At 36.3% G+C, this 26,488-nt stretch overlaps 2 protein-coding genes across 2 annotated transcripts; one reads left to right on the top strand and one right to left on the bottom strand.

Moving 5' to 3' along the window:
• Window positions 1-380: 380 nt before the first annotated feature.
• hadhb (hydroxyacyl-CoA dehydrogenase trifunctional multienzyme complex subunit beta) lies at window positions 381-13,156 on the bottom strand. Its single transcript, XM_081378534.1, has 16 exons — window positions 12,927-13,156; window positions 12,030-12,114; window positions 11,881-11,922; window positions 11,646-11,736; window positions 10,220-10,264; window positions 10,024-10,123; window positions 6,546-6,633; window positions 6,177-6,364; window positions 5,366-5,546; window positions 5,042-5,163; window positions 4,842-4,921; window positions 4,322-4,369; window positions 3,086-3,173; window positions 2,886-2,960; window positions 1,159-1,323; window positions 381-1,067 (listed from the first exon to the last, which is right to left on the bottom strand). Exons 2-16 carry the CDS (start codon window positions 12,094-12,096, stop codon window positions 1,032-1,034), a joined length of 1,416 nt encoding a protein of 471 aa, XP_081234660.1. The 5' UTR covers window positions 12,097-12,114; window positions 12,927-13,156; the 3' UTR covers window positions 381-1,031.
• A 100-nt stretch (window positions 13,157-13,256) lies between these two features.
• hadhaa (hydroxyacyl-CoA dehydrogenase trifunctional multienzyme complex subunit alpha a) lies at window positions 13,257-25,614 on the top strand. The gene is made up of 20 exons (XM_081379436.1): window positions 13,257-13,353; window positions 14,873-14,914; window positions 15,001-15,071; window positions 16,095-16,228; window positions 16,309-16,447; window positions 18,095-18,214; window positions 18,306-18,408; window positions 19,031-19,153; window positions 19,251-19,369; window positions 19,444-19,500; window positions 19,821-19,930; window positions 20,014-20,148; window positions 21,048-21,219; window positions 21,312-21,398; window positions 21,978-22,118; window positions 22,193-22,261; window positions 23,181-23,376; window positions 24,421-24,535; window positions 24,634-24,779; window positions 24,931-25,614. Exons 1-20 carry the CDS (start codon window positions 13,293-13,295, stop codon window positions 25,074-25,076), a joined length of 2,286 nt encoding a protein of 761 aa, XP_081235562.1. The 5' UTR covers window positions 13,257-13,292; the 3' UTR covers window positions 25,077-25,614.
• Window positions 25,615-26,488: the final 874 nt, after the last annotated feature.

The following is a 26,488-nucleotide window of genomic DNA, read 5'->3' as shown; positions in this document are numbered from 1 at the left end:
ACATCACCAAATATATTTTATATATGATAACTGTTTGTTATATTTATACAAAAAAAAAAAAAAAATCCAAAACGCTACAAAAGTAGAACTAGACCATGAGCTGATTAGCATTATATAAAACTCATTGTGTCCCCAAGGTGTTTCAACCCATCATAAATATCCATTACTGGTATTAAACTGTGCAATTCATTAAACATAAAATATATATACACACACACACATTAAAACTGTATTCAGTTACCTTAACATTAAAATTATACATATATATATATATATATGTGTGTGTGTGTGTGTGTGTGTGTGTGTGTGTGTATATATATATATATATATATAGAACACACACATCTTATAGAATGTAACATGAAAAACATGAACGTAACTGGCGATTTCAAATCATGTTTATTTGTACAAACTGTTAGAAAAGGTTCAGAGGTTCACCTGCTTGAATCTGAGGCACACGTGTGTTTAAGTATGTAACCTTTGTCTTTATGGCTGATCTAGAATCAGTCCTTCTTACAATCCATTTCTTAAGAGCTAAACGCCATAAACTGACAATGGATCTGCTAATATTGTCGTATGAAACAATTTCAGATCCAGCTATACAAACAGCAATAAGAGACCCAGCTGCTAAATTGATAGATAAAATGATCTTTATCCGGAGATTAGAATGCTTAGAATTAGAACAAAAAATTAAATAATCTAGAATTCTTGATTCCCTATCATATCCCCCCTTTCAAAATCAAATGTGAATTGTATCCTTCTTACATAATGTCCACATTTAACTGGCCTGGTTTTAAGCGCTATATTTAGCATGCAAAAAAATCATATTTATCATATCTTTTCCTCAACGTGTTCTCAAATAAAGCTATAGTACATTACCATTTACATCCACGTCACAAGCATCATTTCAAATGAAGAACCTCCAGATAACTTTCAGGAACATTTCTTTTCAAGGCATTACGGCACGTTAGTATTTACAGAAACTATTCGTGTGCATGTATAGAGCATTATGATGTGTGGAAGTACGCAGATTACTGAGGATAAGCTTCAATCACCATAGCATGACCCTGCAACACACATACAAGAGGATGTTATGAGGATATTTCCACACGTGTGAGAATCTGTACAGTACGTTGTAGAAGTGATCGTGTCACACACCTGTCCTCCAGCGGCACACGCTGCCACCAGACCATACTGACCGCCCTCTTTCTGCAGTCGGTGAGCTACGGTGGTCACCAGTCTACAGCCGGTGGCCCCAAATGGATGCCCAATAGACAGAGAACCTCCCCATGTGTTAAACTTCTCCATTGGAGGGACACCGACCTAAGAAAACAGAAACAATGATCATGAGTTTTCATTTTCATCAATATCATCAACATTACTATTGCTCATCAACAGAAGGTTTCTAACCAATTTCGAGTCGACTAGTGAAACATCTTAAGCAACCATAAATCAATGCATAAGAAATATTGAGTTTTGCATGGTAAACGCAAAGCACATTTACTTTAGAAAGTAAAAAAAAACGGGATCCTCATTTATAAAACGTATCATATGATCGGATTTGATCCTAAATATAGAGCCCTATGATTTCCGCGATAAGGAAAACGTCGATTGAGTTGCGGAATCCAGTCATAAAAACAGAATACTGTACAATGCGGACTTCGTCAAATTTTTCCATTACAATGGAATCCAGAAAACTTAAAACAGAAAACACAGAATTTGGTAAAAAAAAATTGAATTTGAGAAAAAAAAAACGTGATTTTGGTTAAACTATTAATAAATTGTTGCCAAATTGTTTTCCAAAAAAGTTTCATGATTTCAATTAATTGGGCATGCTTTTTATTTATTAAAATTAAATTTAAACATTAAAATTGAGTAAATAAAAATTAAATGGAAAAAAAAAAAATCCAGAAAAATTAAATGAAAAAAAAAAAAAAATCCAGAAAAAAAAAAAAAAAAAAAAAAAAAATCCAGAAAAATTAAAGTGGAAAAAACAGAATTTGGGAAAAAATTAAACGGATTTCATAGGGTCCTATACATACCATGGATTTTATGCATCAAAAGTGAGGAACAAATCAGGATTTATAAAGGCAGAAACTGTTCTTATATGTACGTCAACTGAAGACCATGCCTACAAACTTTTTGGCATAAAAGTAATTCAATTAATTCAACAATTAACTGTTTATGAAAATGTAATATAAATAGACAATCACAATATGCATTTATATAATTATGTGCACAAATAAGCATATTATTAACTTTTTTTTAATAATTGCATCACTGAAATCTATATTTACATATTATTTATATTTATAACATTTATATTATTTTTCCTGAAAATAATAATAATAATAATAATAATAATAATAATATTATATGCCTACACACACAAACGTTGCACAGAAACCGAGCCATATATCGCACACAGGTATTCAGAGCGCGCTTGGGTTTCCTTGCCTATTGATGATGAGTGCCATACTTCCTCTGATCCATTAGGAGATTTCTGTGGCCGTTCTGAATTTAAAATTAACTACTACAATGCATAAGGAGAGATGCATTTAGGAACATTTGCATACGTACGTTTTATAAATCATTTATAGTTTCTGGACGTATACATTCGCATTTAAGATCATTATACGCACGTCTTTATAAATGAGGGCCCCTGGTTTCTATAACTATTCTTTATTCGTCTGATGCTTTCTTACACAATGTGACATTTATTAGCACGTGAATCCCCCCGGAGTATCCTGAGGTTTAGTGTCTTGCTCAAGGGCACAACGGTGATAGTTCATGAATCAAACTCTCTTGGGCTTTGAATGCACAACCTATGGGACAATCTTTAAGCACTTTTTCACACCACCTAGTGTGAGCACACACACACCTACCTTAGATTTTCTGCCCATATATGTCTGAGCGAACCAGTCAGAATCCATTGCCTTCAGGTTTGCCATGATCTGACCCTGTAAAAAGAAACAATAAAACTGAACATTAACACAATTCCCTCACTAATAACTGTTAAGTAAGTGTCTGTAGAACACAGGATTTTTAAAGCAGTATCAATGGAAAACTTGAAGGTGATGCTTACAGCAAAAGCTTCATGAAACTCAAACACATCAATGTCGTTCAATGTCAGTCCGCTCCTCTCCAGGACTTTTGGAGTGCTGTAGGTCGGCCTGAGAAAGAAAACAACCCAGACATGAGAGAGCAAGAGATCGAAACAGAGAAAACACACACACTGAAAAAACCCCAGCACATTTACATACTGTATTTAAACCTACCTTAATAATAGAGTTGACACAGATTACTACTACTTTGGATAATCAATGCAGAATCAAATTAAATTAGTTTTATTTCTGCTTTTTGACACTATAATGATCGATAATCAATATAATATATATTTTAGGCTACAGCAGTAAAAATATATGTACTTCAACAACAATAATAATTACAAAATAATTATGTATGGCACTATGCAAAATTGTTTTGTGATCTAACTAGCACTTGAGTTACACTACACTAGACTGTTCAACAGTCTGGGGTCAGGAATTTTTTTTTACTTTTATTATTTTAAATGAATACTTTTATTCAGCAAGGATGCATTTAATTGATCAAAAGTGACATTAAGATATTAAGCAAAGCAGCAACAACTGTTTTCAACATTGATAATAATCAGAAAAGTGTCTTGAACATCAAATTATCATAAGTATATGATTTGTGAAGAATCATGTGACACTGAAGACTGAAATAACGATAATGAAAATTCAGCTTTGATCACAGGAATAAATTACATTTTAACATATATTCCAATAGAAAACAGTTGTTTTAAATTGTAATAATATTACTGTTTTTACTGTATTTTTGGTCAAATAAATGCAGCCTTGATGAGCGTAAGAGACTTCTTTCAAAAACATTTTAAAAAACATGTAAAAAGCTAAATAATTTATGCAAGCAATAAATGACTTAAGCTTTGTGCGGGAACCAAAGTAGAGTTGAAAGTCAAAGTGTCACTATTGGTCAAATATACTTGCTCAACTGATTATAAGCCTGTATCTATTAAGAATGACTACTAGGAAATATAGATAGAATATGAAGAAAATGAACCATTAAACAAAAAATGGCAAATGCGTAAATGTAAACCTACACAAAACCTTTCAAATAAGAATCTATACCAGAGAGAGTCTCTGCAGACTGAATGAATGTCAGTCACAAACTCACACGCCACAACACACCTTAACCACAACAATAACAAAACCCACAGCACAAAACCTCACAGGCCTGAAAGAGAAAGAGAGAGGAAAGAAGAAAAGAAGCAGGAACTCACCCGAGAAGCAGCTGGTCTTTTGGGTCTTGAGACACGTACACAAAATCTCTGAAGGTAAAAACACAGACATTCAGTAATTTCAACATCAGCACCACAAGCCGCTGTGTGTCAGAGATGAGCACATGATGTCTGTCTGCAGTAATGGGACACTATAAACACTGACCACTCCACAATATCTTCAGCAAAACATCAGATTTACTTAAAGATAAAAAAGAATCTTTTTGCAACATTAAAATACACCTATACCAATTTAATGTGCAGCAACAGTTTTATGGTTTATTTCCCCTAAAAGAATAAACACTGATGTTAGTGAGAAATTGAGTTAGGCGAGTAAATTATTGGATAATTTTTGGGTGAACTAACCCTTTAAATTCTATAAATCCATTTCAATAAACACCCATGATTCATGGGTAAATTTGCACAGATCAGCTAAATTGTTTATGAAAATACAGATGATGTCAGTGAGATGCTTCTGGTGATAGTTCTTAAATGCAAGGCATTATTTTTTTTGTTTTTGTACCTGAGATATGCTTTAGGCTTGTAACCCATAGCAAGAGCTTTCTCCTCTGACATGATCAAAACTGCAGACGCGCCGTCAGTCTGAGTGAAAACACACACACAGCGAGAGTTCATCTTTGAGTGACAAAACTGACAGATGTTCCTTAAATTAAAGGGATAAAAACAAACCAGATAAACCCGAATTATCTCAGATAAACTGACCAGGAAAGAGGAGTTTGCGGCCGTCACGGTGCCGTGAGGCTTGACGAAGGCGGGTTTCAGTCTGGCCAACTGTTCCATGCTGGAAGGACGGATCCCGTTATCTTTAGACACAATATCCTTCCCTGTGACAAACACATCATCACAACAATCTGAACTGTTTAAATCAAACTTATGCAACAGACCTGTCAATAAAAAGTCTTGTTATTTCTGTTCAAATCATTTGCGTATTGCACTTTCACAAATTGCCTGCAAGCTGAATTAATGTTTTTGGTCAAAAACTGAAATGAATTGGCCAGTGCTGTGGTAATTGTGTTAATTGTTCACCTGGCACTTTGAAGCTGATGACATCACTGAGCAGCCCGCTGTCTTGAGCTTTCCTTGCAAGCGTGTGAGACCGCAGCGCAAACTCATCCTGCTCTAAACGCGTCACACCAAACGCAGCCGCCAGACGGTCCGCGGAGTGACCCATTGTCTCGGCTGTGGAGAACTCGGCCACTGCCGGCAGCTAAACACATTCAGAGACACACATTTAACAGCTTTTAAAGAAGGGCACTCAACAATACCATATGGACTGTATTTAAACAGACTAAAAACTGAAATATAGATGTCCTACATTTTATAATACAGATAGTTATATCAGACTTGTGATAGTCTGTGTAGAATCAGTAAGAATGGGTTGAGAATTACAAGCAATCAGTAATGTTGTGTCATAATTTTCAAGCAAAAGTGTTGAGTTATCAGCTTTCTTTATAGCAGTTTCCTGCAAATTTTGCTAATTATCTCTGTAAATAATAATAAATAATAATAATATTATATATAACGTAAAATAAATATTGAAAAACTATAAATGTAATTTTTTAGAAATGGAAATTTAAACCTTAGGTTAATTAGAACTTCTAAAGTTTATATTTCCATGTCTAGTTTTTTGCCTTGATTTGCTGTTGCATATCTGAGCAGTTACTATTCTATGATATTCTGGTTTCTAGATATGAAACGGGTCCCTCTGCCCTTCGCTCAGGTGAGAAATGCACTATGGGTAAATTGTTTTCTGTGATGTGAGCAGAGTACCTTAATGATAATCAAATTGAGGTGCACTGGGGGTAAAATGTGAGGTGTATTGTGGGTAACGTAGTACCTCAGGTGCGAGGTGAGCGAGGCGGATGGAGCCCAGCAGAGAGAGTCGAGCCCCGAGGGTCTTTGCCTTGTTGAGTGACAGCATTGTCTTCCGCATCTTCCGGCTGTGGCGAATCGGAACGTCAGACATAAACTCGACGCCACCGGCGACCACAGTATCGCACTGACCGGCAGCGATCAAACCGGCAGCTAGAAAACAAATTAACAATCAACTGTTAAGTTGCCTCTGCTGTAGAATGTTAAAGTTTAATGCAATTTCAATATGTTTATGCAAACTAACCGATCATGGTTGTTTAAAGTGATGTGTTTGTTTAAGTGAGTTACATGCATTCAATAACTGCTATTGTCACAAAATGTGTGTGTTCAGTACCTGTGGTCATTGCTTGGTTGGAGGAAATACACGCCATCGTCACCGTGTGAGCAGGAGTCTTATCTGAGAATCCAGCACCGAGTGCCGCCTACAAGAAAACAAATCAAAATGTAATTACAAATTAAAGGGGTGGTAAAATGCCCTTTTCACAAGATGTAAAATAGATGATGTCCCCAGAGTGTGTGGCATGGCAAGTTAAAGTTGTCACTTTTTGAGGGTTTGCAAAAACGCACCGTTTTGTGCCTGGCCCTTTAAATGCAAATGAGCTGCTGCAGAGGGCAGGGTTTCAAGAGCTTGTGTGAGTTAGAAGCTGCTATTACCTCACGCAGACACACTAAAATGACAGAAACTGTTCTGCCTTTAATGTTAAAACGGAGTCAGACAAAGATGGAGAGACTCAAGAAGAAGTGACAACATGTAGAATGCAACAGGACGTCTCTGAATGGTTAGTTGATGAATTTATGTTGCTGATGTGGAGTTAACTATCTTCAATTAGCATTTTCTGTCATGATAATCTATAAATCGTTTGAATAGGAACTGTTGTGAGATGCACACAGAGTGACTTTCTATTGCATGTGAAAAGATGGATGCTAAAGTTTGAGCTGACTCACAAATGTACTCTTATACAACAACTTTTCCTCTTCTCAATATGGACTGAGTGTTCCCGGGGGCGGGGTTTATGTAAATTCTAGGGTTAGTGATGTCACTAACCCGGGAGGAATGTCATGTAGTCCCAACCAGCCGTTTGTTGTAGTCCTTTTTAGGGCTGAACGATATATCGTTATAGTATCTATATCGAGATATGAACTTTCAAGATATTACTATCGAAAAAAGCAACGATATAGACGATATAGATTTTCCCTCTCCGCGCTCGCCCTGCATACAACTCTGGCAGTCACAACAAACATCAGTTTTACGAGTGCCCTTGAATGCACCGCTAAAGCCAGCGCGCGCACACTACCAGGGACGTGGGAACTATATTGTGAGAGGGGGGGCGGCGTTTCCATGGTGACACGTCATTGCTTGTCACGTGACACACCGCAGCAGCAACAGCGCTGAATAGAGAGCCTAAGTCCCGCCCCTCCGCTTCCGGCTCATGGGACCTTATTTCGGAAAAAATATGTATGGAAGTCAATGGCGAGAGATAACTTATCTTTTTATTCCGTCTGAACTGTGCCCTGAACTACACATATGATGTTTGTCAATTTAAAAGGTAATTATGAAAGTCAAGAAAGTCGCAGTTTGTCATAAAACAGAAGAGTAACGTTTAGTTTTATGTGAAAATCGCTCAATGAACTACATCTCTCGTCTCGCACTATGTACGTCACAAGATCCGTTGCTCGTATGTGTGTATTCTGGCTCAAAACACTCAGGCATGACGGCGTAACGTTACGATTATAATGTAAGACTATAGAAAAAATGACAGACGTTAGCTTCAGTAAAGTTAGCTTCATTCATTGAGAGAAAAGGTATGACGTCGCATGTGCGCCTTCTGGGTTTGTAGTCTTTGTAATTACGTATTTTCACAGTCTTATACCTCAGCAGTTTTACATCAAGCTGCGACTTTCTTGACTTTAAAATGTATCTTTTAAATTGACAAACATCATATGTGTAAATCAGGGCACAATTCAAACGAGATCAAAATATTTGTTGTCTCTCGCCATTGACTACCATACAATATTTTTCCGAAATAAGGTCCCATGGTGGTCGACCGGAAGGGGTGGGACTTAGGCTCTCTATTAATGATGATCTTCCTTTATGACATTTTTCCTTTTTTATTCAGAATATTCACAAATGTGTTAGCTATGGCATGAAATATCTGATATTCCGATTGTCAAATACATGCAAGTGGAAGTATATTGTTGTTTAAACACCTTTATAACGATCGCGTTAGTTGAGCTGTATGCGCGATGGGCGCCGCCGTGTTAGTTTGTGCCGCAGACGCAGTTCAGAGTATCGGATCTGTTGGATTTACAACCTCTATGTTTACAACACGTGAATTCATCCACTTCTCCCGAAATACTTAAAAGTAAGTGGCTGGTGAACTGGGAATAGAGTAAACATTGAAGTTACTTACACAATGTGTATCTGATATGAATAAAACGTGTCGAATTATAATGGAAAGGATTATTATTACCTCTTCCATAGACATCAGTGTGTATTTTACAAACTCTAAATGTATTGTTTTTTTAGTACTTACGTAGGCATATCGTATTGTATCGATATCGAGATATCTGGCATGAAAATCGAGATATGAAATTTTGTCCATATCGTTCAGCCCTAGTCCTTTTCTTTAAAAGCAAATATCTTCCTTTGCTTTGAACTTTGAGTATTGTAACTTTGCAGATGTTGTTTATGCTCAAACAGCAACATTACACACTAACTAAAGTTAGAAAAGTGACATCATAATCAACCACCCCTTTAATATTGCTCCTAATAAATACTCAGAAACCAAGCAGCAAAAGTAATGTTTCTAAGAAAGGGTCTTTCATTGATGATGGGACACAAAAGAAATTCAACTTAAAATGTCAAAGGAAAAATTATATATATATATAAAACATTCACAGGAGCAGTAAAGTCACTTTTTAACTATTTATGTATTTAAATATATATGTTATGAATAGGGTTGCAAAGGGACGGAAAATTTCCGGTAAATTTCCGGAAAGTTTGCGATAAATTTCCATGGGAAGTTAAGCTGGGGAATTTTGGAAATATTCATTACCACGGCAACCGCTTGCGCATCCACTTTGAAAGTAACTGTATACATAAGAGACGGATAGATACATTATTTAAGGTTATTTCTATTCGTTAGAATATTGATATATGAACTTGTTGTCAAGTAAGCCCCGTTGCGAGCATGTGCGTCTCTCTAAACTTTCAGTGTGCTGCACTGCTCTAGTTGACTTCTAGAGAAATGTGATTGAGGAATGGCATGGATATTCAAGTGTATTTGAATGGCATCTGTTTGTTTTAGTCAAGATTATGCTAAAATATACTTATACTATATACTTATACTTATACTATATTTAAGTTCCCTATGAAGAGCCAACCTTCTACTTTGAAAATTCCCAGTTTATTCCCGTTTATTCCCATAAATTCCTGTTAATTCCCTTAAATTCCCATTAATTCCCATGGAAAGTTTCCATCTTTGAAAATTCCCAGAATTTTGCAACCCTAGTTATGAATGTATTCGCTTTATGTTTGAATGCATAGTATGTGCTGACAACCTCCACACATTAAGTTCCTAATGGAAAGATAAAGCTCTTTCATTGAATTGAACTGATAAACAGGAATGTGGCAAAAGGTTAATTCAGTACACAATATACAAACAAACACTGCAGTAATGCTGTAATAAGATGAAATCTCTGTGCAGATGCCCACACTCTCATTGGTCAGTCTGATAGCAAGTTTCTCAGCAGCCAATCAATAAACACAGACCTGACAAACTAAATCATCACAGACTAGAGGACAGACTGACCTCTCTGGCCACATTACTGGTCTTCACTTCCTGAATAACAACTCCATAGACAATATAATCAACAGCTTCTTTAGGGATACCGGTTCTGTTTAGCAGACCCCTAAAGAAAAACACAGGCAGACAGTTAGTCCTGAACATTAGAGTGATGAGTGAATCTTTATACTGTATGTATATGTTAATGTGTGTGGCGACGCACTGTAATGCTGCTCTGGCCAGATCGTGGGGCATCAGATCAGCGTATCTAATAACAAAGACAGAGACACAAAGAATGATTTCACAGTTTTTTTGCAAGGCATCACTGCATTGATATTCCTAAGGCTCTGTTTACACCTGGTATTCAGATGCATTTTGGTCGATTAGATCACAAGTGGACGACACTAAATACAGGTGTAAACGCGGTCTAAAAGGTTTTGAGCTCGTCCACTTTCGACCACTTCCAGAGGTAGATGAAAACACATTTGACCAGATTGCTTTTGTAGTGTGAACGCTCATGTGGTCGAATGTGTTCAAACAGCCACAAAAGACCGTCTACTCTCCGTCTACTGATCTAATCTATAAACATTATGGGAAGAGCTCTAGCCAGACGGGATTTAAACTTTTAGAAAGACAAAAAAGTGTCCAGGGTGCTCAGGGAGATCAGTCAGATGTTTGAAGGTGCTCTCTGGGGTCAGGAATTCAAATAAATGTAGAAAAGAGAAAATCCAAGGCACTCTTCTTCAAAATTATTTAAAAAGCCTTATTATTTCATAATAGAAAATTAAAAGACATGGGGAGAAGCAACCCACGCGTAGCGGCGCAAACAGCCTTCTTCAGGGGATTTAAACTTTGTCGGCTGAAGACCCAAGTTTGGTTTGAAGATGAAAAACGTACCAAGATCAATTTTCTCTCACCATTCCTGATTTCTAACACACACTCACAGCGTTCGGCTGGTCTTTCAGCTGTCAGAGCAGAAACTAAAGCTGCTGCACTCTGTATGTTTTTCCATCATCTCTTTTCTCGTTCATATGTAAATTGCGTGAGCTTATTTCGTCCAGTAGATCGAAAAATCTAAAAAAGCCAAAACATTTACCTATCCTAAACTTGCAATTAATTCAGCCTGAAACATTAATTTGTAGTTAAATTGCATGTCATATAGTTTTGGGTTTTGTAACCTTAAAGTTTGAAAATGACCTGTTACCTTAAATGTTGGCTCAAAACCTTAAACACCTTAAATGCGATACAAGTCACTTTGCATAAAAGTGCCTGCCAAATGCATGAATGCAAATGTTATTTTCTGCCAAAAGCATAAATTAGTCCTCTTTTCTCTCTCCATAAAACAGCATTTGAAGCAGGTTAGGGAAATCCAACAAACCATCTTCATTCACAGTCATCTTAAGAAGAAATCTTAGCTGACTTCGGGCCAACAAAATGGATTTCATTATTAACATGACAGGTAAAGTTTAGCTTTGATTTGTTGTAATGTGTCCAAATATCAGATGTATCCAATTATCCATTATCAATAAACAACGCTGCTTTAATCTCCTTTCTCCTCTTTACAAATGATTGTGTGATTTAAATTATTTTTTTTGTTTCAGTTTGAGTTTCACTAAACACTGTGTGCAACTTGTCAGGCCACGCCTTACGTGGTGCCAGACAGCAGGAAAGGGGTTCGGACGCCATCCACCAGAACGATGTTCTTCATTCCTGGTTTGGCCAGCGTCTTCTTGCTCTTTGCTATTTGGTTATAAAAGACACAGAATAGAAAAACAAAAATATTTTTAAAAATGTGCATTTTTCTAATATAATATTAAAAGTATTTATTTTATTTAGTTTTATGAGGACCTTATAGAATACAGCAAAACAGATTGCTATAGATACCTTGAGCTTGCAGATGGACAGATGTGCTGAGAGAACGAGCAGCTGAAGAAGAGAAACAGTTCTAATGAGTGATAATGACAACTTAAATGTTCAGTAATCTGCTTAATGTGAGGGGTTCATTAGTTCTGTGGTGACCTAGGACGTCTTACCGAACTGGGCAGTCTGCATAGATGTCAGTGGACTGCTCCTCAGTGAAGTCAACAACATAGATGCCATCTTTGATTATCTGGAAGGCTTGAGCCAAAAGTATGAATGAATATTCAAAGACTATTATTTCAAAGCAAATGCTGCAGGATATTTTATCTTCACTAACTCTTACTTTTCTGAAGTCTCAATGTCTTTGAATCAGCTGTTGTGTTGGTGATTTTTAGTGGCTGTATGGATATTTGCTATGTGACGTGTAGACTATCAGATTAACTATCAACATGCTCGACTAACCACAAATATACTGAATACTGACTGTCTTCATGTTCAAAATTACATTTTATTGTATTGTTTAAAACTATTCACTTGAGAACCCTTTGGTTGTGCTATCTTTCTTTTAAATAAATGGCACTTGCTTTGACATTTTTCATCAATGCAATGACTTTTAGACATTGTACAAGTGTTGCTAAAGTGTCAAGCTACTATTCATACTTTAACCAGATAAGTATGTGATAGTTTTGATGATCTGGTGTGTGTGTGTGTGTGTGTGTGTGTGTGTGTGTGTGTGTGTGTGTGTGTGTGTGTGTGTGTGTGTGTGTGTGTGTGTGTGTGTGTGTGTGACCCTTCACCTACTTCTGTCAGTAGACTGGACAAGGACAAACACACAAACGCATTACACACTTAAACAGCTACTTAAGTATTGGTATCATTATAAAACAACACTGATCATGATATAACCACACATAACAGTAATGAGACATTAAAAATAACACTTTAACACACATAAACAAGTACAGGGATTCATTCTTCCGTATGCCTAATAACCCCGTTTAAGACATTCATCAGGATGTATCATATACACAAATTGTCATGTAAGATAAGTAGACAAATTATATTTTTACCTGCTACTGTTGTAAATGTGGAGAGAATGCGATGCGTCTCGCGTCTATCTAATGACTACAGCAGTGCACGAGCCGCAGGACCCAGCGTCAACCTGCCAACCCGAATCACTGCCTGAGCAGGGAAAAAATCCCGCGGATACTTACTTTACATATATATATATATTTTTTTTTAAATGGTATTTTATTGACATCAATGTACATCAAGGAATAAATATAAAATGTTACTATATGCACTAAATTGGGGTGATTTGGTTTTATTTAAAGGCGCTAAGTTGGCAACCTAAATGGCGGCTGCAGGGACTCGCGCTCATGCGCGCGCTTGTCAGTGCGTACACGCGCGTTGACGGTGACGTCGTTGTGAACAGGATGGCGAGCGCGAGACTACTGTTGTCGCGGAGCTGCTGTTCAGCCGCGAAAACTGTCACAGGTGACAAACTTATATTCATAAACGTATTATTGTGCATATCAATTATATTGTACTTGTATATCAGGAGTCCTAAACACATTTAAAACGTAATAAGAAGAGAGAATGAGGGGACCTGCATGATTGAACTTTCACCTAGTTTTTACAGTATTGGTCAGTGGGTCACAGTTGAGCAAATATTATTATAGTAATAATTGTGTAATGTGTATAACATTTTAAATTATAATTATATAAACGATTAGTAATTTAAAATTAGTTGTACAGGTGTGTGACAGGTTACCATCCAACTATGTTTACAGTTTTTGTGACTCTGAAATCATAAAAAAATGAATACAGATTAAGAGACCGTTCTGTTATTTGCATTATTATTTATATACATACATTTTGGAAACATTACTATTTTTAATGTTTTTGAAGGAAGTCTCTTATGCTTATCAATGTTGCATTTATTTGATGGGAAATATTATTAGGCTACAATTTAAAATAATGATTTTCTATTTTAAAATAATTTAAAATACAATTTATTTCTGTGATGCAAAGCTAAATTTTCAGCATGATTTCTAAAGGATCATGTGACACTAAAGACTGGAGTAATTATGCTGATGAAAATTCAGCTTTGCATCATAGAAATAAATTATATTTAAAGTATATTCAAATAGAAAACCATTATTTCAAATTGTAATAATATTTCACAATATAACAGTTTTTTTTCTGTATGCCTTGATTAGCATAAGAGACTTCTTTTAAAACATTAAAAATAGTCATATATTTTATTATGCTATACATGTAGCATATAAATTGTCAATAATCGGTTTAATAAAAGCCTTTAAAACCTGTTTAATCAACAGCTATATTACAATTATATATAGCTATTATATATAGCTAAAAAATATATTAATGTATATTGATGTGAATTTTTTCCATGTTTGTTGTAAGTTTATGATTTCTTTAGTATTATTTTAACTAATACAAGCTTTCTATGACCTGCTGACACACGGTGTGTGTTTGGTCATGTGAGTGTGACAGGTGGGGTTGTATGGGGGAACTGGGGCAAAGTTCAATGACAATTGGATTCTAGGCCAAAGATGTTGCATTTCAACAGAGACCCCAAATTTAATTAAATATATAATGTTTAAGACTGCTGTGTGGTGTACAACATATTGATCTTACAATTTATACTGTAATATAATCAATAAAATATTGATTATAATCTGTTTGGGCCAAAAAAACTTTAAGCATAGCTTACTCAGAGGTATTATCATAACACAGTTTATGTTTATTATTAACATGGAATATTTTTTTATTTACAGCTGCATTTTATAAGATACAGAATACGAGTTAATAAATCACTTGTTTAATCAAACACAAACCAGCTTTTTTCTGATACAATATTCATAAATATAACTTTGTTAAAAGGAAATGACCTCTATGTGGTTTGAAGGACTATGTGACTTTCTCATGGAAGTTTCATGTGGAACTTTAGACTCGTGTGATCATGTTTATTTATGTTTTTGGGTCATAGGTCATGGACAGAGAAGTCTATCCGTATCATCAGCTGTGCTGGGTAACTGTTAAAAACAGAATTGATGAATAGAAATATATTTAATGATTTCTTTTTAATCACTCATTTGTCTCTGTCTCTGTCTGCAGCTCGCACTCATGTCAGTTATGAAGTCAAAGATAATGTTGCTGTGGTACGAATCAATGATCCAAACTCAAAGGTGTGTTCTGTTCTCCCATGATTCCTCTGATTAATTATGTCAGTGTTTATTTATTAAAAGTTTAATCAAAGTGTTGTTTATTGTTCAAAAGTTTGCGATAAGTACACATTTTTTTAAAGAAATTAATACTTTTATTCAGCAATTTTCGTGCAAATCGGACAAACCGTCTAGGACGAGTTCGAAAAAGTAGCTTTTTAGGAAAATTCAAAATGGCGGCCATATTTTTATGACGGAAAATGACGTCATAGGGTGCAATCGAATCGTCATGAGCTCAGGAATCAGAGGAAAAAAATAATTTTGTTGATTGGCCTTACGGTTCAAAAGTTATTAGAAAAATATTAGTGAAACTTTGGACAGGTGGTGGCGCTAGAGGGAATGACTTAGAAACACCAAAATTGGTGTATTTAATGTTGGGACTGTCCTCTATCAGAATGTCAAACCAAAACAACTTTCCCGCAATCGGTTCTATGGGCTGCCATAGACTCCCAGTCGGAAGAATAATAATAAGAACGGGAACAGATACAATAGGTGCCTCCTATTGTGAAAAAGTGAAATTAATACTTTTATTCATATTTTATGCATTAAATTGACCAAAAGTGACAGTAAAGAAATGTATAATCTTACAAAAGATCAATTAAGATTTCAATTAAATGCTGTTCTTTTGAACTTTCTATTCAGTAAAGAATCTTGAAAAAAAAAAAAAAATGATCACGGATTCTACAAAAATATAAAGCAGCAACTGTTTTCAACATTGATAATAATCATAAATGTTTCTTGAGCAGCAAATCAAGCATATTAGAAATATTTCTAAAGGATCATGTGACACTGAAGACTGGAGTAATGATGCTGAAAATTCAGCTTTGATCACAGGAATAAATTACATTTTAAATATATTCCAATAGAAAACAGTTGTTTTAAATTGTAGTAATAATTCACTATATTACTGTATTTTTCATCAAACAAATCAGAAATATAAAAAATCATTTGAACTGAGATTGTATATAATTAGTGTGTGTTTTGTAGGTGAATACTCTGTCCAAGCAGATGCAGGCAGAGATGACGGAGGTGATGAATGAGATTTGGGGGAATTCAGCAGTGAAGAGCGCCGTCCTCATCTCCAGGAAACCAGGATGCTTCATCGCAGGAGCCGACATCAAGTACCACACACACTCTCACACACGCAGATTGCTTAGACCTTTTATAGAGACTCATATTCATCATTATCTTCATCTTTCAGTATGATTCAGGCCTGCAACACTGCGGAGGAAGTGACATCACTGTCACAGGAAGGACAGAAGATGTTTGACCAGATTGAGAAATCCCCCATCCCTATTGTGGCTGCTATTAACGGCTCCTGTCTGGGCGGTGGACTGGAGGTCAGCACATGATCATGTGTTTATTTATTCCCTTGTATTATTTCACTCTTATTTGTTTTTAATAAATCATTAAATCATTTTTGAGATGCCTTTTAACTGTGTGAACAGCAGTGATGTTATTGTTAACTAAAAACGAATAACATTTGTCAGTGATTAAAATAAAGCATAAATAAAATCTAAATTTTGATGGAAATCTTTTGAAAATTAGAACCGTTGCCTTGGCAACTATCTGAAATAATTACTTTTAAAGGGGTGGTTGATTATGATTTCACTTTTCTAACTTTAGTTAGTGTGTAATTTTGCTGTTTGAGCACAAACAACATCTGCAAAGTTACGACGCTCAAAGTTCAAAGCAAAGGGAGATATTTGCTTTTAAAGAAATCGCTTTTTAAGGACTACAACAAACGGCTGGTAGAGACTACACCACATTCCTCCCGGGTTAGTGACATCACCAACCCTAGAATTTACATAAACCCGCCCCCTGAACACGATTTCTAGATTATCAAGACAGAATATGCTAATCAATGACTAGAAGATAACTACACATAAGCTACATAAATTCATCAACTAACCATTCAGAAATGTTTTCTGCATATTGTCACTTCTTATTGAGTCTCTCCATCTCTCTGACTTCGGTTTGAACATAAAAGGCTAAAAGTTTTTGAAATTTCCAGTGCATGTCTGTGTGAGGTAAAAGGATACAAGCTGCTGAAGCTCCGCCCCCCTGTGCCGGGAGCAGCAGCTCATTTGCATTTAAAGGGACAGACACTAAAACGGTGCGTTTTGCTCACCCTCAAAAAGTGACAAATTTAACATGCTATATAAAAATATCTGTGGGGTATTTTGAGCTAAAACTTCACACACACACTCTGGGGACTTCAAAGACTTATTTTACATCTTGTGAAAAGGGCATTATACCACCCCTTTAAATTGAGAAACTAAAATTTCTAAAACTGAAATGAATAATTAAAGCTATGTAGAAAAAAATAAAAACTTATAAAAATGACAAAATTACACAACAGAATTTCTAAAATCAAACTGAAAATTTTAGAATAAGAGCCAATTCAAAATATTAATAAATACTCTGATAGTACATAAATAATACTAAATTAACTCACAGTTAAGAACTGTATAAATGGTTAAAGATACAAAAAAAAAAGGTATTATAATTCAGCATTATTTATAAGTCAGATGTTTCCTTTATTTGTATACTGAATAAAGGTTTGTTCATGCCAAGAACGATAACTATAACGATAAAGATATAGTTCTACAATCGTTCAAAATATAAAAGAAGACTCCACACCGCAGCAATAACGATAACAGGACAGAGAAACAATATAGTTGGAATCACTTTTTTCCAGCTGATTAATGATTAAAAACATTGACAGCCAATCGGAATCTATCCTGCTTTAAAGAGCTCGAGCATTTAAAGCGGCCGTCGACAAAACTACAGCTTGCACTTGTAAGAAATCGTCCGGTGGTGTGGACGCTTATATACTTATCGTTATAGATATATTTACATATTTACCGTTCTTGGTGTGAACGGGCTTAATAAAGAACAGTGTCCTATGATAACATGCAGACTTTAATAATATTAAATGAGACAATAAAATTCACACATGGTTCTCATTTATCTTGTTCTTTCAGTTTGCCATTGCATGTCAGTACCGTCTGGCCACTAAGAGTAAGAAGACGATTCTGGGCACCCCAGAGGTGATGCTGGGACTTCTGCCCGGGGCTGGAGGGACTCAGAGGCTGCCCAAAATGGTGAGGACTTTACTGACGCTCCCTGACCGCTCAGATGTAGACGATCCCTAACTCATAATGAGGGTTTCATAATGATGTTTGTGTGTCTTAGGTCGGCCTTCCCACTGCGTTTGATATGATGCTGACCGGCAGGAACATAAGGGCAGATAAAGCCAAAAAAATGGGGCTCGTACATCAGCTGGTGGATCCTCTGGGTGATTTAATCAATTATAATAATAAATAAATAAATAAACAGTCCTTCTATCACAGATGAATCATGTAAACATATTCAAGGAGGTGTTATCATGGAAAACAGGATTTTTCCCTGCTTTGTTTTTAAAAGATAATAAATTTCTTAATATTATTTATAGGCTTCCTGAACATGTTGTTGTTGTTAACTTAGACTAAAACTATTAAAAATTGTTTTGTTACTTGAAGCTGAAATAAAAGAAAATATAAGATGTAACTGAAAAATGTTGCTATCGCGATTAAATGAAATGTTTGTTTCATTTACTTGTATTTCAGTTTTAGTTCAACTTAAATTAAACTAAATTTAAGCAAGGGTTTAAAGTGACATTCAAGCTATTTTAAGACATGAAGAAATTATTTTCACTGGGGAAAAAAAGATTTAAATATGTATTTTGATTATCAAAGATGAGTTTTAAGGGATACAATTATTGAATGCAGGGGGACTTTAGAAGCAACAACAGTCTGGTTAATTAAGAAGGGAATGCAAGAAACCTTGACTAGCTTTTAAAGTGGACTTCAGAGGAAAGATTAAAAGCTGCACATGTGCAGAGTTGAACCTCTATAACGTGTTTGTGTTTTATGTGGCAGGTCCAGGACTGAAGAGTCCAGAAGAGAGGACCATCGAGTATCTGGAGGAAGTGGCTGTTGATTTTGCTAAAGGTCTCGCTGGTAAAAAAGTCACCATGGAAAAGAAGAAAGGACTCGTTCAGAGTAAGACAAACATGAGTGTCGAGATGAGATAAGACAGACTCTTGACTTGTCTGTTTATTAAAGGCCTTTTTTATTGTTTTATAATCTGTTTTTCCAGAGGTGCAGGATTTTATAATGGGTCTGCCACCGGTCAGGAAACAGATCTACAAAACTGTCCACAGTAAAGTCATGAAACAGAGTAAAGGGCTTTATCCTGCACCATTGAAGATCATAGAGGTAAACGCACACGTGCACTGGCACACATACACGCTCAGGCGCTCATGAACTCACAAGTTTTTGTGTGTTTTTAGTGTGTTCAGACGGGCATTGAAAAAGGAAACGCTGCTGGATATCAGACTGAATCTCAGGTCAGTGTCATCCCCTCCTGAACGTGGCACATCCAATCAGATTTCAGGGTTTTACTAGTTTAATAAGGCCTCTAAATGATCAACATGAGCAAAACTTGTTGCACACACTCTACTGCATGCCTTCTGTCATTTGATTGATGGCTTATTCTCTTTTAGTAAAGAATAAGCTATCAAAGAGATTTTAATCTCAGTGAGTCTTTTCTCCTGGTTAAATAAAGATAATAATAGTAATAATATTATTTCATATGTTAGGCTTTACAGGTTTACTTAAAATAACTTCGGCATAATTTATTCATGCAGCCTGACTGTCTGTTTTCTAGAACTTCGGCAAGCTGGCGATGACATCAGAGTCCAGAGCCCTGATTGGTCTGTATCATGGTCAGGTGGCCTGCAAAAAGAACCACTTTGGGCACCCAGAGAGAGATGTGAAGTACGTCTGATGGGAGGGGCTTAGTGATATGATGTCATCAGGACAAGGGTGTAATAACTGATTGTGCTTTTTACACTTTTTAGAAAGCTGGCTGTCCTGGGGGCGGGGCTTATGGGAGCAGGCGTTGCCCAGGTAACGGTAGACAAGGGTGTGTCCACCATCTTAAAGGACACGACACAGGAAGGACTTGCCAGAGGTCAACAACAGGTGTACAAGGGGTTGGTGTAGCACACACATAGATATTATCATGATAAATATAATATACAAGTACAAGTTAGTTTTTCAAACCCACCTGACTTGGAGACATCAGCTACAGGTTATGGTGTGAGGCAGCAGAGGGCGCTGCACTCCATGACATTAGAAAGAAACAATTACAGCTGAGAGCCACCAGATGTCAGTGCTGTGATCTTTCTGTTCAGAGACGGCCATGAAATTAGACTGTTACTCTATTAAAATTTAAGAATAAAAATAAATACAAATATGAAAATATCCCCTTATAATAAGTGTTCACACAGTAATGGCAATCCTGGAAATATCAGGATTTGTGATTTCCAATCCTATAAAAAATCATGGATATTTCTATTGTGAAAAAAAAAATTGTTGATATTTTGGCTAGAAAGGTCCCTTTGTAAGTGCATTCTCTATAGATTTTATTTGTAAAAAAATAAAAATAAATTTTTTATTTTTAAATAAATATATATATATTTTTTTAGAATTGATTAAATAGTTTGTAATGTTATTTTCACTTATATATATATATATATATATATATATATATATTTATTTTTGTATATATAAATATACACACATGCATGTACATATTTAATAAAAAAGTGTTATTTATATATAAAATAATTATATATAATATAAATATATAGATATATAAATATATCTACAGTATATACATGCAAATATTTCTCAAGTATATACATGCATGTGTGTGTATTTATATATACAAAATAATTAAACACAGTACACACACATATATTATGTAAGATATGTAAATACACAAACTTTTATCACGATTAATTGTTGCACAGCCCTAGTTTACATTTAAATTTATATATGTATAACTTATATTAAATCTAATAAATACATTTCATTGTTTCTTTCTCAGGCTTAACGACAAAACAAAAAAGAAGAGTCTGACGACGTTCGAGAGAGATGGGATAATGTCCTTGCTGTCGGGACAGCTGGACTACCGTGGTTTCGAGAATGTGGATATGGTCATTGAAGCTGTGTTTGAAGACCTGTCAATCAAACATAAAGTGGTGAAAGAGGTTGAGGCCGTAAGTTTAGCTTTGTGTTGAGTGCGATTATACAGGCTTGCTGATATGTTTCTAGTCGTGTACACTACTGAGCATACCTGTCCTGTGTGCAGGTGATTCCTCCTCACTGTGTCTTTGCCACCAACACATCCGCTCTGCCCATCAAAGACATCGCAGCAGCCAGCAGGAGACCTGAAAAGGTGCGCATGTGTGTGTTTTACTTGTCATTAGTCAGTTCTGAAGGAGTGATTTATTGCAAAAGTCTTAAAGGAATACTTCACCGATTAGCATTAGGCTTTGTATCAGTAGAAAACCGGTTGTATTCTGGAATGACCGTGCTTCCCTCCCTCATGACCCCTGAGACGAGAGATTTCTGAATTGTGTGTCTGGAAATATGTGTCCAGAGGCGAGAGACTACAGCCAGTAGGAGGAGCTCGTCCCGCATGTTCTCAACCCAATAAGATCTCACAATAAAACAGCGTCTTTTCAGTTTCGAGTAACTAGTAGCCTAGTTGTATCATTTCTTCCGATACTGCCCTCTGTAACCGGTAGGCGTGGCTTGGGAGTGGCCTTGTAGGGCAGCAAAGCAAGTGCATTCTGGGAGTTGTTGTCTTTCATCCACATGAGCCAAAAATACATTTTCTGGCTTTTCTCTGTCTAGAAGGCACCAACTTCTAAAATAATTTCACATTTCACATAAATTAACCAGTTTAAATACACATTCATCTTTCCAGTGGTGAAATATCCCTTTAATTCTGAACTAATTGTGTGTTATGTAGGTGATCGGGATGCATTATTTTTCTCCGGTGGATAAAATGCAACTGCTGGAAATCATCACCACAGATAAAACATCTAAAGACACAACAGCATCTGCCGTGGCCGTGGGACTTAAACAGGGGAAGGTCATCATAGTGGTGGGGGTAAGAACACGTTCTGTCACATGTTTTCAGGGTTCATCAGGCATCAGTGAGTGACTGTGTGTATATTTTAACAGGACGGGCCAGGGTTTTACACCACTCGTTGTCTGGCACCCATGTTAGCCGAGGCCATTCGTGCACTGCAGGTAAATTCCTAGATGTTTGATGTGCTCATGCAAAAAATGATCTTTATTTGTTCCAGGACTACATTTTAAAATGTTTTGGTCCGGACCAAGTGAACCGAGTATTAAGTGTGAACACACCCTAAATCAGGGGTCCCCAACCCCCGGGCCGGACATTTGGTACCGGGCCGCACAGAAAGAATAAATAACTTACCATATTTTCTGGACTATAAGTCGCACTGGACTATAAGTCGATAGTAAGTCCATAGTAATCGATTGTCCAGTTCACACGCATAGGTTTAGTTACCTATGATCACGCGCGTGAACTCGACAATCGATTACTGTGGCCTTCGACCGAAAACAGGAAGAAAACACAGGTATGTGCGCTGGCTGAAATAACATCATTTTTATTAATATCTTTCACATCTACTGCAGTCAGATACACCCGTGTTCACTCTGAAGGAATCACTCACATTGGCTGTGCACTTGTAATGACACATCAAGGATGTTAAGAGGCTAAAAGCAGGTTTAAAACTTGCCCCATTAAAGTCAACAGGGTGCAAATTTTAAAAATAGAATAACTCGGTGTAGGCAACACTGATTTTTGTCGTTGTTCTCTGTATTGACAGCACTCCAAATTTACAAAAAAATGAGCTCAATGTTAAAATTGACCGGAGTTCTCCTTTAACCTTAAATGTTTTGTATAGATTTTGGTTAACTGTGTGACACTTTGTTCTCGCCATGAAGATAGCCTTGATGTTGACATGGCGTTTAAAATTAAAAAAATAAATTGCTTGTTTGTGGTTAAAAGGTGCTTTGTGGAGCACCAGAAATTTAATTCAACCTTTTAATTCAATTTAATTTGACTGTTTTTGTTCAAAACTATTTTTATTCTATGAGCTAAAAATGAGCTCATCTTCATGTGTCATCACTTCGACTGCAGGAAGGAGTTGGGCCCAAGAAACTGGATTCCCTGACAACAGGATTCGGGTTTCCTGTCGGTGCGGCGACACTTGCTGACGAGGTCGGTATTGACGTGGCGGCTCATGTTGCAGAGGATCTTGGCAAGGCTTTTGGAACACGATTCGGAGGAGGAAATGTTGAGGTCTTGAAGATGATGGTCCAAAAGGGGTTCAAAGGTACATCTGTAAAACTACATACAGCTTTATCTTCATGGATGATCAGAATTAAAGAGGGATAGTTCACTCAAAAATGAATGTGCATCTGACTAATGACTTAAAGACTTTTTTTCACTCTGTGGTGAAAATCAAGTTTTTAATGTTGTTTATATGTCCATACGGTGTTTTTAATGTGCTTTAAGACAAACCATGTGCAAATTCATAAGTCAACACCACTGCTGAGTATCTCTTAAAAACTGCGGTGAACCAAAAACACGGTTTGAAATCGCTGGTGTTTCTGACGTCACAAACTACCTTGTAACCAATCACGTTAACATGCCAGCGGGCTTTTGCATATCATTAACGGTGAACTAGCTGGGAAGTCTCGAGAGATGCCAGGTTATAGATGTTATAGAGGTTATAGATGCCGGTATATTTTTCTGTTGATATGAAAAATTGGGTAGATTTAGCAATATAGCCTAGCGTGTGTATGATATATATTACAATGTTATGATGAACTATATGCCTTTCTCCACTGACGTTCTGAGTTGTTCAAAGCGTTTCTTATGATTGTTAGACGGCAGATGCCTGACTCTGAGATGCGAACTGGAACATGGTTTGTGTAACATTAGCAACACATTATTAGCTGTTTGATAACAGTCAAGCAAAAGGCTAATCATATTAATTACCGTTATGTGTCTGACGTTGTAAAGAGCGATACCATTGTGCAGCGTTTACCTCAGTAAGTTGACCTAGTGAATCTCTGAGCTGTTGTGAGTGTGTGGAGACGGGGCTAATTATCATATTTATAGAACCGTGTATACTAAATGAAGCAAGGGTGTAGAGTTGCATTCGGGCTATTTTAAGGCATGAAGAAGAAAAAATTCACAGGAAAAAGCGTTTAAATGTCATTTTCGTGATCAAAGATGAGTTTTAAGGGATAACATTTTTGACTACGGGGGGACTTTAAATTTTATAAACTACAGCTAAAAAAAGCGTAACTATTCTTGTCGTATTCCAATTCAGCTTTCAGATTGTTATTGCATGTATATCTGTGCACTTCAGGGCGCAAGTCTGGAAAGGGTTGTTATGTGTACGGAGCCAAGTCGAAAGAAAAGACGGTGAACTCAGGAGCCGAAGAGATTCTTAAGAGCTTCAAGCTAACAGCGCCCCCTGCTGTGTAAGTTGGTTTGCATGATTAACGCCACAGATTGTAGCATCCTTAACCTTGATTTACCTCGGAAAAACCCCTTCATATTTCTCTCTGTCCCTCTTTAGCTCCGGCGATGAGGATATTCAGTACAGACTCTTGTCTCGTTTTGTGAACGAGGCTGTACTGTGTCTACAGGAAGGCATTCTGCCTGACCCTGTGCAGGGAGACATCGGAGCCGTGTTTGGACTTGGCTTCCCGCCTTGCTTGGGAGGTAACCGACATTACACACCTTGTAATTAAAATGATTTATCGTAAATGATGCGGGCCCAGCACTTAACCCTGTGGTATACCGCATTATGCCTGGGGATAGTTAAGGATTTGCTAAGTAAACTTTGGCAACCCACTTTTTTCCCACATTTCAGGCCCGTTCCGTTTTGTGGATTCATATGGAGCAGACAAACTTGTCCAGAAAATGAAGCGCTTTGAAGAGGTTTATGGTAACCACTTCACCCCCTGCCAGCTGCTCATCGACCACGCAAAGAACTCCAGCAAGAGATTTCACAAGTGAAAATTCACCGCCATTATAATTTTCTAATCTCAGCATTTGGTATCTTATCAAAAAAAAAGAAAACTCACATTCACTTACTAAGTAGTGCATTATTTACAAATCCTTTAATTGTGTTTTATCATTTGTGTGTTTAAAAAGCAGCACTTTCCTAATTTGGCCAGTACACAATTTGTCAGTTTGTTTATGTGATCAAAGAAACGTTAAAGATGTAAAATCTCAGTAAAATTGAGATTTGGTGTCAACCATGTTGTCAACACCAAGATAAAAAAAAATATATATATATATTTTTTTTTTTGCCGTTAAAGTATTTCATGGTTATAGAATTCAGGTACACATAAAATCACTGCAAAGCACTGTAAAAAACATAGAATGATGCAGCTACATTTTTTTTTTTTTTAACCAAGGTGCCTCAGATTATCTCCAAATTGAGCTGGAGAGGGAATTTTGCACAGTTATTATTTGTTGTATTTTTGCATAGCATAGTAGTTTGTATGTTTGCATAAAATTCTGCTAAAATAAACTTGAATTTTGACTGGAAGCATCTACTTCTCACACCCGGCCTATATTTTACTGTATGTAAAGAAAAACTAATTGAAAAGAGTAAAGAATGTATTCATATGTACTCACAATGATATGTTCGAAAGAGTAGGCCTATGTGTAAACTGATTCAAATATACTGTAGTACAGGTATTTTCATAGTAATTAAAAAAATAATTGATTTAACAAATAAATGATTTTCGTTTCAATTCTGACATCACTATAAGTCAACCGCAAAATCTGCACAGGGAAGAAACAAATGCACATTGCTCACTAAGCTAGGGATCTAATTATGTGGGCATATGAATTCATATTTAAATGTTAGCTTTGTCAGCTATTTTACTCTTGACTGTTTTGACTTGGATGGGCCATTATAACGTCGTAAATTAATAGAAAAATCCAATATAAATAAAATTGGAAAAATACCAAAATAAATAAAATTTGCCCCCAAATTAATTGTGACTTTTTCCCCTCGCCCCTTTGCAGGGAGTTTGATTGACAGGCAATCTGACCAATCATAATCCGCCATGTTTGTCTGACAGATCAGTCAGGAGAGTTAGTAGATTAAAGGAGAACTCCGGTCAATTTTAACATTGAGCTAAATGAGCTCAAATTTTAAAAAGAGGATAACACGGTGTTGCCTACACCGAGTTATTCTATTTTTAAAATTTGCACCCTGTTGACTTCAATAGGGCAAGTACTAAACCTGCTTTTAGCCTCTTAACATCCTTGATGTGTCATTACAAGTGCACAGAAAATGTGAGTGATTCCTTCTGAGTGAACACGAGTGGATCTGACTGCAGTAGATGTGAAAGATATGTATAAAATGATGTTATTTAATCCATTTACATATCTTTCACATCTACTGTAGGCAA

This window comes from Scardinius erythrophthalmus (genome assembly GCF_964197995.2).
Source record: "Scardinius erythrophthalmus genome assembly, chromosome: 11".
NCBI lineage: Eukaryota > Metazoa > Chordata > Actinopteri > Cypriniformes > Leuciscidae > Scardinius > Scardinius erythrophthalmus.
The sequence above is the reverse complement of the archived record's forward strand: the minus strand, read 5'-3'. Positions and strand labels throughout refer to the sequence as shown.